Source organism: Dufourea novaeangliae, unplaced genomic scaffold (genome assembly GCF_001272555.1).
Source record: "Dufourea novaeangliae isolate 0120121106 unplaced genomic scaffold, ASM127255v1 scaffold96, whole genome shotgun sequence".
NCBI classification, from domain to species: domain Eukaryota; kingdom Metazoa; phylum Arthropoda; class Insecta; order Hymenoptera; family Halictidae; genus Dufourea; species Dufourea novaeangliae.
In genome coordinates, this window is record NW_015373974.1 from 707,004 (window position 1) to 722,412 (window position 15,409).

At 43.6% G+C, this 15,409-nt stretch overlaps 1 protein-coding gene across 8 annotated transcripts in view; it reads left to right on the forward strand.

Moving 5' to 3' along the window:
* Nucleotides 1-15,409, forward strand: part of LOC107187073 (protein cordon-bleu) — a 62,983-nt gene that overhangs the window by 37,569 nt on the left and 10,005 nt on the right. For all 8 annotated transcript variants that reach the window (XM_015575072.1, XM_015575078.1, XM_015575075.1 and 5 more), the window contains exons 2-5: nt 11,652-11,795; nt 13,845-13,989; nt 14,722-14,808; nt 15,006-15,132. In XM_015575072.1, the coding sequence (XP_015430558.1) occupies nt 11,652-11,795; nt 13,845-13,989; nt 14,722-14,808; nt 15,006-15,132 (503 nt within the window). The remainder of the gene's footprint in view (nt 1-11,651; nt 11,796-13,844; nt 13,990-14,721; nt 14,809-15,005; nt 15,133-15,409) is intronic.

Here is a 15,409-nt window from a genome sequence, read left to right on the forward strand (position 1 = left end):
CGGAACCCTCCACCATCGGAACCCTCCGCCATCGGAACCCTCTACTATCGGAACCCTCTACTATCGGAACCCTCCACCATCGGAACCCTCGACTATCGGAACTCTCAACTATCGGAACCCTCCACCATCGGAACCCTCCACCATCGGAACCCTCAACTATCGGAACCCTCCACCATCGGAACCCTCCACCATCGGAACCCTCCGCCATCGGAACCCTCCGCCATCGGAACCCTCTACTATCGGAACTCTCAACTATCGGAACCCTCCACTATCGGAACCCTCCACCATCGGAACCCTCCACCATCGGAACCCTCCACCATCGGAACCCTCCACCATCGGAACCCTCAACTATCGGAACCCTCAACTATCGGAACCCTCCACTATCGGAACCCTCCGCCATCGTTCTTTCAGCTGTGTTATCCGACGAACCGATACAGTTCGTCGGTTCGTGATGCCGATGGACGCGCAACTCACATCGAATAACGGTGATTCGAGAGTTAATGACGGCGCGTTACATGTTCAATACATATAACGGCGATGGTTTCTTCGTGCGACTTTTTCGTGCCATTAGAAGCCCCGTTTTTTTTTTGCGCACGCTCGCCTAGCGATTGTGTTCCTGCAATAACTAACACCGACGCCGTAATAACGCCTCGTTTTATTCTATCGAGCAATTATAATTATACCATCGTCACGAGCTGCCGCGTAATCATTAACACAGCCTATTACACGATAATTAATTTTACATAATCATTTTCGGTTTTAATTGACACCATCACGAAACCTTGCATTTCTGTAATCTCTCGGATAGTAAAAGCCGGCGAGTGGGTCGATCGTGACCCGTAACAATATCACAACATACCAAACGGTATGGTGATTGAGTTCGATGATGGGTCGCCACTGACCCGGCCATAGGAACCTATAGGGTAGTAAGAATTTTTTTACAGTTTTCACAAACATAACAGAATTCGGATAATAGGGTGTTCGGATGGAGGTAGCCAAACGATATTACATTTTCTGTATATGCAACGCAAGTTCCAACTGATGAGCGGGAGTGTAATATCACAGGCATCGTGGATATTGGACAATCGTGACTTTCTATTTCCTTTTTGCAAAATTCCATATACTCGCCGAGCCCCCAAGATTATACCTATCATTTACCGCGTCGAAGGATCCTCTAGAGACACGTAACACCAGAAATTGCAAAACGGATTCGCATTCCCGATCGCCACCGAGCCCTGGTGAAAACGCAATCACGAGACGCTATCGAACCCGTTGACCGCAGCGTTATATAAATTCGCGGGTCATTTTATTTTCCGTTCCTGCTTTTCCTATCGCTTTCGTTCGACGGAACCGGGCCAGAAACTGGCCGACTAGGAACCTTTTCCAATTTTTGTTTTGAAATGGTGTAGATTTATAGGGGTACTTCAATAGAAGTATCAAGTAGTTCCTTTCATCGCGATTTTCTAGTTCTTCAGGGTGGAAACACCCCCTAAAGGTGAATCTGTCTATTCCTAATTTCCAGTATATCTTGAAAACCGTAGTAGATATAACAAAAATGCTTCTAATGAAAGTTTAATAGTTTTTCATACTCTACAAAACGGTGCAATGAAATTCTTAAAAATTTGTTTATTTAATTATTTATTTATTTAAACAACAAACATTTGCCCATTTCATGATACGGTTTTATAGAGGATAAAAATATATTAAAAATGTATCATAATGATTTTGTTACATCTACTATACTTTTCGAGATATACAGTAAAATAGGAAAACCTTTAAGCGATGTCCACACTATGAAGAACCAAAATAGGTACACATAACTGCAATAAGTATATAACCATAGTAAACTATAGTAACTACATACCTGTAATAGATAATCTATAGCGCAATTGCCTTGTAAGTTTAGTTCCCCACGCAACATCTTGGATCAGCGTCAATGAGAGAAGCGACTCGATCCCCCACGATTTCTGTGATCGAACGAATCACGTATTCCCCTCGTGCGCGTCTTTTTCTCTCAGCTTGCATGGAAATGGCGTGGTCGTCGTTACCGAACGTGGAACGGGGGTACCCACAGAAGACAGACAGACAGACAGCGAGACAGACGAACGAGGACACGAACCTGACCTCGCCAAAGAACCGAGAAACGTCGTCTCGGCGGCTCCTCAGGAGGCTCGTAAAACGAGCGACCTCAAGGTGAAGCCCTCGATGCGCGAACTTTCTCCGATTTGCTCCTGTGTTCGCTCGAGGAGGTATACACAGGGTGCGGCATGTAAGTTGACACATGGAAATATATAATCGTATATCCCTCTGCGATAACTGCTCCAAACCGGTCCCAAGTGTCGAGCGTTAATCGAAGATTCACTGTACTTGAATGAGTGATATGAAATCAGAAATATCTCGTCATCCATCTGAAGTGTGAGATAGAAATAAGAAAGAATGGATATAAGCTGAGGGTTACAAATTTTCGAAAGAAGACAAGCTATAATAATAGACTAAATAATAATAATCGAAGACACTCGTGACCCAACCCCGTGAATCCTCGATGGAAACCCAGTGAATCTTGAAGATCGAACGGTGTAAATTGGATGCACTTCCTCCTGCGTCGTAAAACCATTCTCTTTCAATCATCAGTAACAGGGAACGAGACGAATTCACCGTTCGGAACAACGAATACACGTCCGCCGGGCGAACTATATCCTTTCACTGGACGGAATATCGTTCCCTTCGACGCGAGAAATCGAGATTCAGAGGCGGTTGTATTGTACAGAGTGCAGCGATATCGAGCCGGTGGATCGGTCGCGGAACTATCAATCGCCCGGGTGAAAACCGTCGTTTCCTTGGCTGAACGCAAGGGGGGGCTTCCGAGAAGCCGATTTTCTAACGAACGTCGAATTCTTTTCGCCGTGATCTACGTGACTTTCTCGCAAATCGTCCGCGGGCCTGTTGCCTGGTCGTTTGGTTCACTTTGTTCGGTCGTTCGATGGTTTAACACTCGGTCGTTTTTACGTTCGATTATAGTCTCTCGTGGAACGTTCTCTCTGTTCGTCGGCCCACATAGCGGAATCAGCGTCGCTTCTATCGGCCGCATTACCGAGGGGGAAACCAGACACGCGCGCGAGGAATAATCTGTCGAACGGCAGCTGACTGAGCTGACAGGTTTCTCGGGACTGTTACGCCCGATAGTCGTGGACACGCAAAATTGGGTTTGGAAAATTTAGGTGAGTCGACGGCGCGGGTCGTAAATCGAGACTATGAAGGACTAGGAGACTGTCGAAGATTACAGGACTATGAAGGATTATAAGAATATGGAGGATTATGTAACTATAAGGGATTGGAAGACTATCAAGGATTACAAGGGCTGTGGAGGATTACAAGGATTGCAAGGACTGTGAATGATTGCAAGACTATAAAGGATTACAAGGACTATGAAGTATTACAAGTCAGGTAGACTACAAGAACTATGTGACTACAAGAACTATGTGACTACAGGAACTATGCGACTACAAGGACTATGTGACTACAAGGACTCGAAAGAATTATAAGACTACGAAGGATTCCAAGATCATAAAGGATGCTGGGACTATGAAGGATAAGAAGGGTTACAAGGAGGACTATGGAGACTTACAAGGACTATACAAATACAAACTTATGCGGACACAATACTATAGAGGGTATTTTATGAGTTGTGGGACCGACTTCAGCATTGGACGGTGGATACGAAAGCAATGGGAACAGTTGATGCAAACACGTGCCCTCTTCGACCTTATTCCCGCGGTATAACCATTTTCGTACGGAATCCTCCCGAGGCCAGCAAATTTTTTTTTTTTTTTTTTATATTTACATAAGATGTCTTCTTCTTTTCCGCTACTTTTTATTCCGTTTCATATTTTTTAATGAGGCCCGTAACGGTACAGGACTTCGTCGTTCGTTGGCCGAACGCGGGGAGCCCGCGTTACAAACAAGTCAAGATTATTTTTAAAACGCCGGGGGAATTATGTACGATGGATCCGGGGACAGTAATTTCCCGTTCAACGACCGATAAAACTTTCCTGCGGCGGAATCGTCGTCGTCGTTGTCGTACCGGTCGCCGCTGCCCGGGCATTTTAATTGCTCAATTACTTTCGCAGAACGTGCATAGTCCTCGCGAACGCGGTGTAAATCCGCGGGGCCGTTCGTCGTATCGTTACCACGGCCGTAATGAGCGGGGACCTAGGGTGTTTATGCGCGACCAATTTCAAAATTCGAGGCGGACTCGAGTCGATACTTCTGTTGCAGAAACATGTGGGAGAAAAAGAAATCGACTGATCGAATGTAACTATACTACACTTTAACTACATCATAGAATACTATAATTGGACTATAGAATGTAATTATACTGTGACTAGGCTGTAGTACGTAATTATACTATGACTAGATTATACAATGTAACTATAGTACCACTAGATTATAGAATGTAGCTATATTAGGAGTAGATTATAGAATACTATAATCAGACTGTAAATTATAACTACACTATAGAATTTAATTAACCCTTGAGTGCCTATGGCCGGGTAACCAGCGACCCGTCCACGAACCCATTTCACCGTATCACCTCATCGTATAAGTATGGGTGAGGCGGATTCGTGGACGGGTCGCCAGTGACTCTGCCATAGGCACTCGAGGGTTAACTACATTCTACTATAGTCTAGTTATAGCATTATAGTTCGATCTTCTGCAGTACTGGAACGGCATATGCCGTCTGCTCTATCGTTTAAAAGCCTCTGCTGAGTAGCCTATGTATATGTGATAGAAACAGAGCGAGAACCGACACTGGTAGGCCCATGAATGAATCACAAATCTCTGTTAAATTCCATTGACCATGAAGTTATTATTCAAGTGTATCCAGTATCGATTTCCTCCGCAGGGGGGGGGGGGGGGGGGGGAACACGTTCTTTGCAAAAAGGAGCATCCTTTTTGCTTAGACTCTTTTTCCTCGGATTCCCGGCAACCGAACCGTTCCCGCGGGCAGGATAATCGACCGATCTGTGTCTTATTATGTTTTCTTCGACCCTGATCGTCCTCCAGGACGATCTCTTCAGGCGTTGGTTTCCGGCGACTCGGATCGTTGCCTTGCGCCAGGGAATTACCGATCTTTTTCTGCGTTTTCTCGAGGCCACGGTTTTGTGGGAAATCCAACGGACGAGTCGAGAGATGATTCGTTTTTGCGCAGTCTGTGGGAATTTATCGGAAAAGTCGAGATAAGCGGGCCCGGATACTCTTCTGCCTTTTTCTGCCGGCGAAAATATCGCGGTCGATCGACACGATCGTTTTTACGCCGAGGATCATTGAGACGAGGTGATCCGGAGGAACGGAAGAATCCAGATCGTAGTGGTGAAGATCCTCTATAGGTTTGACTTCAGATCATAGTGGATGGACCGTCAGAAGCGGCAACTGGGTCATTGGAGACCCCTTCGTAGACGAGTCATAAGATCGTTATAAAATCGCGGCATAAGTCGCCTTAAGTCGTCATAAGATCGTCATAGGATGACTATAGAATAGTCATAAGATCGTCATAGGATCGCTATAAAATCGTCATAGGATCGCCATAAAATCGTCATAGGATCACCATAGAATTGTTGTAGGATCGTGAAAGGCGACGTGTAACTCACTGTTGCACCGATGAGGCCATTAAAAGGCCGAGTCAAAATAGACCCAGGCACCTGACGGAGTCGATATACTTAAAGACCACGAAATCCATAAACTGAAATCTCCATCACAAGCAATTCGGATCGAGGACAAGTTACTGGGTCAACGGCTAGTTGGACCTCTCGCCGAGAATTTCGTGAACGGATTCGCCTCGCAGTTTCCAGTTTCGCGTGTCCCGAATATTCGCATCGAGATGTTCGATCGTTCCATTCATAATTCCCCGGGCCGAGTATATTGTGCCGGCGCGCGGGGCAAACAGACCGGAAAGTGGTCAATTCTTCCGCGGTCTTCGCTCCGATCGAACAGGTGGCGGGAGCTAACGGGATGCGTCGGTTGGAATTTAGGAAGGCCGGGAGCTACGAATCGGAAATCAGCCTCCCACTTGCCGCCTCTTCATCCTCGTTACATAATTTTCAGAGACACCTATTAGTCACAGTCGCCATTCCAAGAGGAATCCAGATCCCAGACTTGGGATCCTCCAATTTGATCGTGCGCTGAAAGTTAATGCTGCAAACGATTGTGGAACGAGGCAGCCATTTTGGTTCACGTCGTACGAATTAGGAGAGAAAGAATTGCTCGGCCCGGTTAGCTTGGAGCGGTCAAAGAACAGGTAGTTCTAGCGAACTTTTTTCTAGCGAATATCGATGGGTCAAGGAATTCGGAACTTAACACTTCTAGAGTGGTTGTGTTAGTGACTGACACTGTGATCTGTAATATACTTAATACTGCGATCTGAGAATAGTGCAGAGGATTCTACGACCACCGATTGCACCCTAAGTTTGTAGCAGACGGTACTTCATCATTTTCCTTCCGTTAAGTGTATGGTGGCACCTGTTGTCCTCACCATTAGGTGACTTTCAAGATTATACTTCTCTCGAAGTTAGCCCACCTGCCACTGATTCCTATATATACCTGCAGGGCAGGGGTCTACTAGGTAGCTTTACTGATGAATCCAGTAACAAACCCAGGACAAAAGTCCCATTCTTTTTCCGTTCTCTACCTCCCTTACCACTTCATTTCAGCTACTAAAAGTGGACTTTCTATGTCAAGATATTGTACTCTAAATGCACTGTCCTTGATGGAGTGTGTAGGGAGTGTATAGAGGATACTCTGTGGTCTAAGAGTGGCATAGAGGATACTGTGGTCTAAGAGTAGCATAGAGGATAGGGGGTCTAACAATAGTATAGAGGATAGGGGGTCTAACAATAGTGTAGAGGCTACTGTGGTCTAATAATAAGAGTAACATAGAGGATACTAGGGTCTAACTGTGGCTGATAGTATTGTACTATTACTGATTACGCCCCAATTCTATTGCAGACAATATTTTCCACCATCTTCCTTCAATTTAACGCAGTGTAACCTATATTTCCCACCTGCCTAAATAGCCTTCAATGAGCAACTTCTGACGATCACCTACTCCAGTAGTTTAGACCCTAACGCTGGCGTTTGAGGCCAACAGGAGACGCCTCCACCTTCGGCGCTCGCCTTTCTAGAGTCTCATAGAGTTACATAGAGTCCTTATAACGCGAGATTTCCAAGGGCCCGAGTCTCTCGAAACTCGAGCAATTTCCTCCAAGGGAAATTAGAACATCCCCGCGCAAATTTTTTTTCCCCCTGGATACAGAATCGTTCCATTGTTCCGCGAGTGCTTCTTCTCACGGGAGTTTCGCGGTGTTACGGAAGAAACAATGGACGCGCCGGCGTCGTTGAACACACGACGCACGGCGCATTCTTTCTGGCGGACAGGTGTGTTCGTGTAATTCGACACACGGGCGACGAGACAAACGCCGGCTGGTCGCGGCGGCCACGTGAGCAGCGTTTCGAGAGGAACTTCTTGGAAGTTGTGGGTGAAGCTAGGTGGGCCTACTCGATATTCCATGAAGAGTCCCAATCGTTGTCACGCTTCGCCAATCCTTTGAGCACATGCGGAGAACAACTCCACTTGATCGTGACTACTGTGTTGTGCTCGTGGCTGCCCAGTGTCTTCTATACCATCTGGGTCACTTTGGACCCGTGTCTGTTCTTTGGCTATTTAGAGCACTTTTTAGGGATGGGAGGTAAAGTCCTAGCCTAACTGACTAGATAATAGTGGCTCAGGAATGACCCTGAATGAAATAAAATGAATACACTGCTCAGAAGATTTAGGGGATAGCTAATGTGGACAGTCCTGGTGTACCCAAGTGAAAGGAACAAGCGTCACGTACCTTAATACTACTAACACCTAGTTGTATTTTTACTGCAATACATGGATCCTCTGATTGCTGTGAGCAGTATATTTATAGAATGTTATTACATTAATTTCTGGGACTTCAAGATCTATACAATCACAAAGGACAATGGTAGCTAAGGTCAGCCACCCCAAAGATGGATCTAAAGAACCCAGATCGGGAATAAAAATTAAAGTCCTTCACTGGATCCTCTACGGTATAATAGTTGTCCAAACAAGAAAAGAACCAGGAGGCGGAGTTATATCATAAAAATGACTCCTCCGTGCCTTTTCCGTAAACCGTAAACACAGGTGACTCAACAATGTCCCAGAGGGACTGTCTTTGTTATTTGTTGCACACTCGCCTGTTACGTCTACGCGCGTGTGTATGCAATTAACAACCCGAAGCGTCGATACCTGCGTCCCCGCCATTTGCGACCGGGCGCATTTACGTAACCCCCTGCGACTACCGCGAGATCCGAATTATGTAACGGTACCATTCCTCTGGGTAATCATCGTGTACCGCTGTCTCGAGTGATTGATACCGAGACACGGGGAGCTGCATGGATCTCAATTTGCTCTTCGAGTCTAGGCACACGAGGATGATTCAGGTCCCCGATGTTTTTCACACGCGACAAAGAACGTGTTTAGGAATCGTCTGTAATTTGTCGGTCGACAGATAGAACTGGGTCATTTTTAACCTATAATAGGACTTTTGTATCTAGACATTAGAATGTTACAGGTATACCACTTATTGTAACTATACTACTATACATACAACTATACTACTATACACACAACTATACTACTATACATACAACTATACTGCTATACATACAACTATACAACTATACTGCTATACATACAACTATACAACTATACTACTATACATACAACTATACTGCTTTTGATAGATATACTACTTTACCCACATACCCTACTACTATTCTCACAACTCTACTACTTCTCGTAGTTATACTGCCACACGTACAACGATACCACTTATTGTAACTATATTACTATACTACATATGTTTACTGTACGAGTCATCTATCAGCAAAAATGGGGTTGAGGTCAAAACAAACCCAAGTATGGACGTTCGAGGGTTAAATCGATCGTTTTAATTAAAGCTTTCGTCGCGAAGGAATTCTATTCCCCCCGGGGCGATCGTTTTCCTTTCGTCGAGAGACAGAGTCACGTCCATTCAGCCCGCTTGTGTCGCAACGCGCGCGCGCGCGAGAATCACTTACGAAATCACTGTTGAAATCTGCTTTTCCCGCGCGATACAAGGAGATAAGATTCATTCACGATCTCTCGAGTGTACCATCGAGTGATTAATGTTTCCTTAATCACCAGAAACGAGAACGTACCTTTTTTCCGTGTTCTAGCGAGATCTAATCGTCGAATCTGACGCAGAAAAATCGAGAGCGGAACGCACTTTGGGAACGCGTGTGGGATGATTTTATTGAGTTATTGAGGTATTCGAGCCACTAACTGCCCAATTTCTGTCCTTTGTACCGCTGTTATGAAAAGATTTGTGTTTTTGTAGCGCTACCTCTCTATATGCACGCTGGAAACGTGCGTATAATGCGCAAGTAACGTTATAAAATTATAATTTTTTAATCATACTGGAACTAAGAACAGAGTTTGGAGAGTTACTGACTCCACGACGTCAAGAATTCACTGAATAATTTCACACTGCATACTTGTTAGCCACAAACGGTACTATAGGAAGGGAGAAAGAATAGCGTGCAGTCTAAAGACCAGTCTCTTTTCATGAACACTTTTAGTACGGTCAGTTACAAATTATTTATTATAAGAAATCGTTTTGTCACAGTCTAACACAATTGTTACAGGGATCCGATGAAAAAGGTCAGAGTCCTCACCCAAGGAGACATTACCCTCCGCGAAATCCGGTGTTTTCGTCAGGTTCCACTGACCGCGAATAATCGGGGGATTTTCACGCGGATTATCGTTTCGTTTCGCGTTGTGCAACCCCGTGTCGAGCGAGTAACCGATCCGTCCGATACTAGAGAACGACAAGGTAGATTAAGTTATGGGAAACGATCCTCTCGACTTCATAGCGCGCCTGTTCCGTCTACCTAGTGTCACCGTTCTGGTGCATCGAGTTACGTCTTCCAACGTTTTTCGTTGGCAGTGACTTCTGGCAAGAAACACTAGACCAGAAGATTTCATTCTACACTTTAAGGACACCGTATGTAAGCATCTCTTACTTTAGGGACACCCTATGTAAGGATTCCTAATTTTAGGGACACCGTATGTAAGAATTCCTTACTTTAAGGACACCGTATGTAAGAATCCCTTACTTTAATGACATCGTATGTAAGCACCTCTTACTTTAGGGACACCCTATCTAAGGATTCCCAATTTTAGGGACACTGTATCTAAGCATTCCTTACTTTATTGACGCCATTATGAAGGTCCCTTAGTTCAGGAACACCCTGTATAAGAATACCTTTTAGGAACGCCCTTTATAAGAATCTCTTTCTGGTCCCTTACTTTAGGAACGCCCTTTATAAGAATCTTTGTTACTCCAGGGACATTCTTTGCAAGGGTTCCTTATTTTAGGGACACCCTGTATGTTCTTATCTTCACGGAGATCCTGTAGGACGAGAAATCTGAATGTTATCATCGACCAGTTACGAGCCTTGAAGAAGGCCACTACAGCGTAGTGGGCATATTCTTTACTGGTTTGTGCAGGTGCACTTAAAGATCCAGACCCCATACACGGCGCCCCATAAATACCGATTCACGTCGCATATTATATGGATCCCCGTTCCTCGCAGGGGAACGATTCGAGCCCGAGAATATTTCGTGTGGACAATGATAACGGTGTGGCATTGAATCTCGTCGCATACACACGTGACCCGGAAACACTTGAACACTGTTTGCGGAAGCTTAAACGGGATCAGTATCACGTTTGTTTTAACGTGCCCCGTTCTCCGTCCGTTTCGACGCGTGTCCAAACATAATGCAACCTTGATGACGATGGAATTAAAAAGAACCGAAGGCCAATCATGAGATATCTTAATAGCTACAAAATTTATTGACTGTGCTGCAAGATAGGTATATGTCACGAAAGTAGTAGGAGGACTTTGATGGAGAAGCTTTTAGCGTCAGTAAATGAGCGAGGCAAAATGAAGTAGGTATGAGTGTCACTGGATCACAAGATTTTTCAGAGTACTCTTGCATTCTAGGAAACTAAGTAGCAAAGGTTCCTACCATACACCCTTTCCAATTTAGATTCCACACAAAACTGTGTTCTAGTGCCCTACATATTAAAATACAGACACCTCTCGATTATCGTCCCAAACTCGGGTCCGCGCTGGGACAATAATCATATAGGGGGAAATGCTTCAGACCCTCGTAAATTTCTTTCTTGCAGAAGGAAACAAAAGCGGATTATCCTCTAGTGGTGGGGATATCGTCAGGACAATAATCGTGTAGAACAAGCCTGACAATAATCGAGAGGAGTCTGTAAAATTTCATAAAATTTTCTGAACTTTTAGAGTTCAGTAGAGCCCAGAATATTAAAAAGTAAGTTTCTGTCTTAGAATGATTTGTGCAACGTTGCCCACAAGGATATAAACTTGCATAAGCATATATAACGAGCTAAGCTCTGAACATTTTAGGGTATGGGGGTCAGTAGTTGCTCACGTAGAGCCAAAGACAGTTGACTGTTAATTTAGAACTGTCTTGCAGGATTGATTCACTGTAGCGGATTCTATTTATGTTTCAGGAATAGAGCAGAGAGGCCATCCAGAATGGTTCTAACCGTGACCGAGGACACACCGGCGGACATGCTGGCTGGAAGTATGGAGCTCCTGGTCCAGCTACCTCGGGAGCACCATCAGCAAACGCAAAGGGTCACGGTGCAGAGAAGGTAATTCCTCCACGTTCACTCATTTATTATAGCATAGTTCTTGGAGGGATTATAACTTTGAACAAGATGAACTAAGTGTCTTGTTAAGATATGTCACCTCCAGCAGATATCTAATAAAGTGGAAGTTAGAGAAATGGCCTAGGATTAGCCTAAAAACCTGCATATGGCAGGATGGGTCATTTTAATCCATAAAGAGACACGTCACTCTAAACTTTGGAGACATTTTACTTTTTTTTTTTTGGTATTAAATTTGTGTTGTAAGTATATTTAATTTTATTTTTATTTAAGAAATTGGTTAGTAGTCAAGAGTAAATAGTATATATAAAGAATATAAAAATAAAAAAAAAAAATCGTCGTGGACCCAGAGGGAGAGTTTATCTTTTGGTCTACAATTTCAGACGTCTTTGAGATAATTCTCTTTCCTAAAGAATATTTCAGGCAGAACTTTCATTGAAGAGTTTCCACTTGAAGGATCACAGACAGGCCCAGAGGAGTGTCTTTCACGGTCACAGAATTTTCGCACATTCTCCCACGAAAAGAGGAATCGGAAGGCGTACTATGGAGACCGCCTAACGGTCCAGGGATATCGATCTGAAAATAAAATCGATTAGCTACACGAAAAGCACCCGTTCCAGATTTTAACCGTTCTGATAATCATCCGAACATCGATCCTGGAATTAATCCTAACGGTCCGATTAGCTGATTGATTTCTGGCCTGGGTGAATCCCCCTAGGGTCTTCACAATGACTGTAATCTTCGTGTTATTGCACCGTGACGATCCTCCAGCTACCCACCAGCTAATGCCTAATTAGACGTTTCTCCGAGCTGGCCACTTTTGTTTCTCGTCGCCGCCTCTGGGTTTCTGGAATCGCGTATTCTTGCTCTTTGTCGAATCACGTTAACTAGAGAATCTTGCAACAGCAGATACAGATTCATTGGTCAAGAAGGATTGGAAGAAATTCTTAGTAATTTGTACCAACACTTTCACAAAGAAAATTGTTTAAAATACTGACAGGTTCAAGAGGGACAATGGATGAACAGGTTCTTTACAAAGCTTTTGTAATGACAGAGGCCATTATTATTAGTCTGAAATTGGAGGGATCTATAGGATCAGTAGTTTTAGAAGTCCTAAGAATTCTAGAACTTAATAATTGTTAGTGGATCTTATTGATTGATAAATCTCTTACTTTAGGGTACTTATATTGAGAATAAATGCCCACCGTTAACCCATAAGGTCCATTAAAGATTCCTAATAATCTATGAAACTACTGATCCTATAATTTCACCATAATTTCAGATTCGTTACCAAAGTCCACTTATACCCTATATATGTATAAAACTAGCAGTGGAATTTTTGCTTTAGAGTATAGAGACGTGGATCATAAAGAAAATACCCAACGTTCCAGCCTACAGAATTCGTTTCCCTGTCCTCTAACAGTGACATGCTGTGGGTACTACACCAAAGGCTCTCCGAAGCGAATCTTCCTCGGTGTGCTTTCTAACGACACTAAAAAACCTCTCACCAAGGAGAAATTCACCAGTCGAGATCAGTTTTTCCCCGGTTGTTTCTTGGCTCGTCGTTTCCCGACGTTTTTTTCCTATCGGGGCGACGTTCATCCTCCGCGCTTTCCAGAAATTCGGGTCGACTGCAGCAGCTCTCTGCGGTCTCTCTGTCCGCAAGGTGAAACGATCCCCCTCGGAACTGGCTGAAAGAATTATGATTAATGGCGCGTTCACTGGGCGCGAGAAATGTTCCGTTTGAAAGAAAGTTAACATTGGAAATAGAGAGGAGAGAAATGTTTGGTCTGTCGCTGGAACTGCCAATTTCAGTGTGTCGTGTAGAGCCAATGGTGTAGTCACTTTGTAGAAGATGGTCGCTAGGGTGTCCTAGGTTTAGTCACTTTGTAGAAGGTGGTTCCTAGTGTGTCCTAGGTTTAATCACTTTGTCCCTCTTATTATTTCTGAAATAATAAGAATTCCATTAAAGATTTTAGCGAAGTATATTTTTCACGATTAATAGCCTTTTATTTTCTGAATTTTTGTCGACAGTACGCCCATGATGGACCTCCTTGTGCAGATAGCCACGGCCCACAAATTGACAGCCTCCAGCTACACGCTGCAGGCCATAGGAGAGCATGGTATAGTTCTACCTCATCAACCGAACACCCCTATTGGCGCGTTGGATGCACTTCAGGTACGGTCAGAAACTTCGTAATTTTAAATGGAAGCCTTACGGACGAAAAAATGATACATATGTTAGTGGCAATATTCGGGGGATCATGTGGATGTGACAATGTAGGACACCAATGATAAAAAATAGGGCAAGGAATATTGGTTGTCCATTTTGAGTTTCCAAAGAAATACCAAAGTGTATACCTTGAATACTAAATATCATACCTTACGCACCAAACACCATAGATTGAGTACCAAATACCATATCTTGAATACCAAATACCATACCTTGAACACCGAGTAATTCACAGAAAGAAATTCCTCACAGCCTGATACTCTGACTGTATAAATATTAGTGTAACGTTACAGACGGATATCATGAAACAGTTTTGCTTTTATTAAAATTTCAAAGATACATTTTAACCTGCGTTGAGGACTGTAATATTCCTGCATAAAAAAAAGCAAGGCACATCCACGGTTTTTGCAGTAATTCCCAGACTAGCGACCGTTAATCCTGTGTTTTTTCTCACAAGAAAATGAAGGCTTGCTCTTAAGGAAGTGACCCAGCCTTCCCAGAAACGTTTGATCCCTGGACGTGTATTAACTTCCTACCCAAAGAACACTCTTGCAATCCTGAACTTGTTATTTCGCCGGCTTCTAATCAGACTACCAGTGCCACAACATATTTTCCTCCAAAGAATACAGAAAGAAAACAAGCGTGGGTCGTTGTGTACATCGGTTTCTGGTGTTGCAGGTGAAATTGCTGCCGAAACAGGGAACCTTTGTCCCCCGGAAGACCAAGCAGGCCAATCAACCCTTTGAAACCACTTTCAGGCTACAGGTAAGAGAATTCGTGTCAATTAAACAACGTTTCCACGTCCACTTGTAGATAAAGAGGTATTAAAATATTATAGAAAAATCCTCTTGACAAAGATAAAAGGCTAGTGACACATCATTGTTCTATTTATGTCCATTACGTTACGACGTAGTTCTCCACCAATCAGCTAGCGATTAACGACCGTTGTGCAACTGTTTCAGGTGCATCTACCAAGGAACCAATTGTACGTGTCCAGAGTCAGCCCGAAAATGAATCTGGGCGACATTTTGGACGAGGTCTGTCGTGAGAAGAATCTGGACAGGAGCAAGTACGAGCTACGCCATCCAGGTAGGCAAATACGGCTGATGAACTGACTAAATAAAAAACGGATATTGTTTATAATAACAAAATTAGTCTGAGCGAACTAAAATTCTCTGATGATAAACTTGATCAAGGATTGTGGAGGTTCAATAACTATTCTAACTATACCAACTAGGTTAACCATACTAATTACATTAACTATACCGACTATGTTAACTATACTAATTATATTAACTACACCATCTACGTCAAAATCGTAATGGAAAATTAGCTATATACTATAAAGATGATTCATAGTGATGCA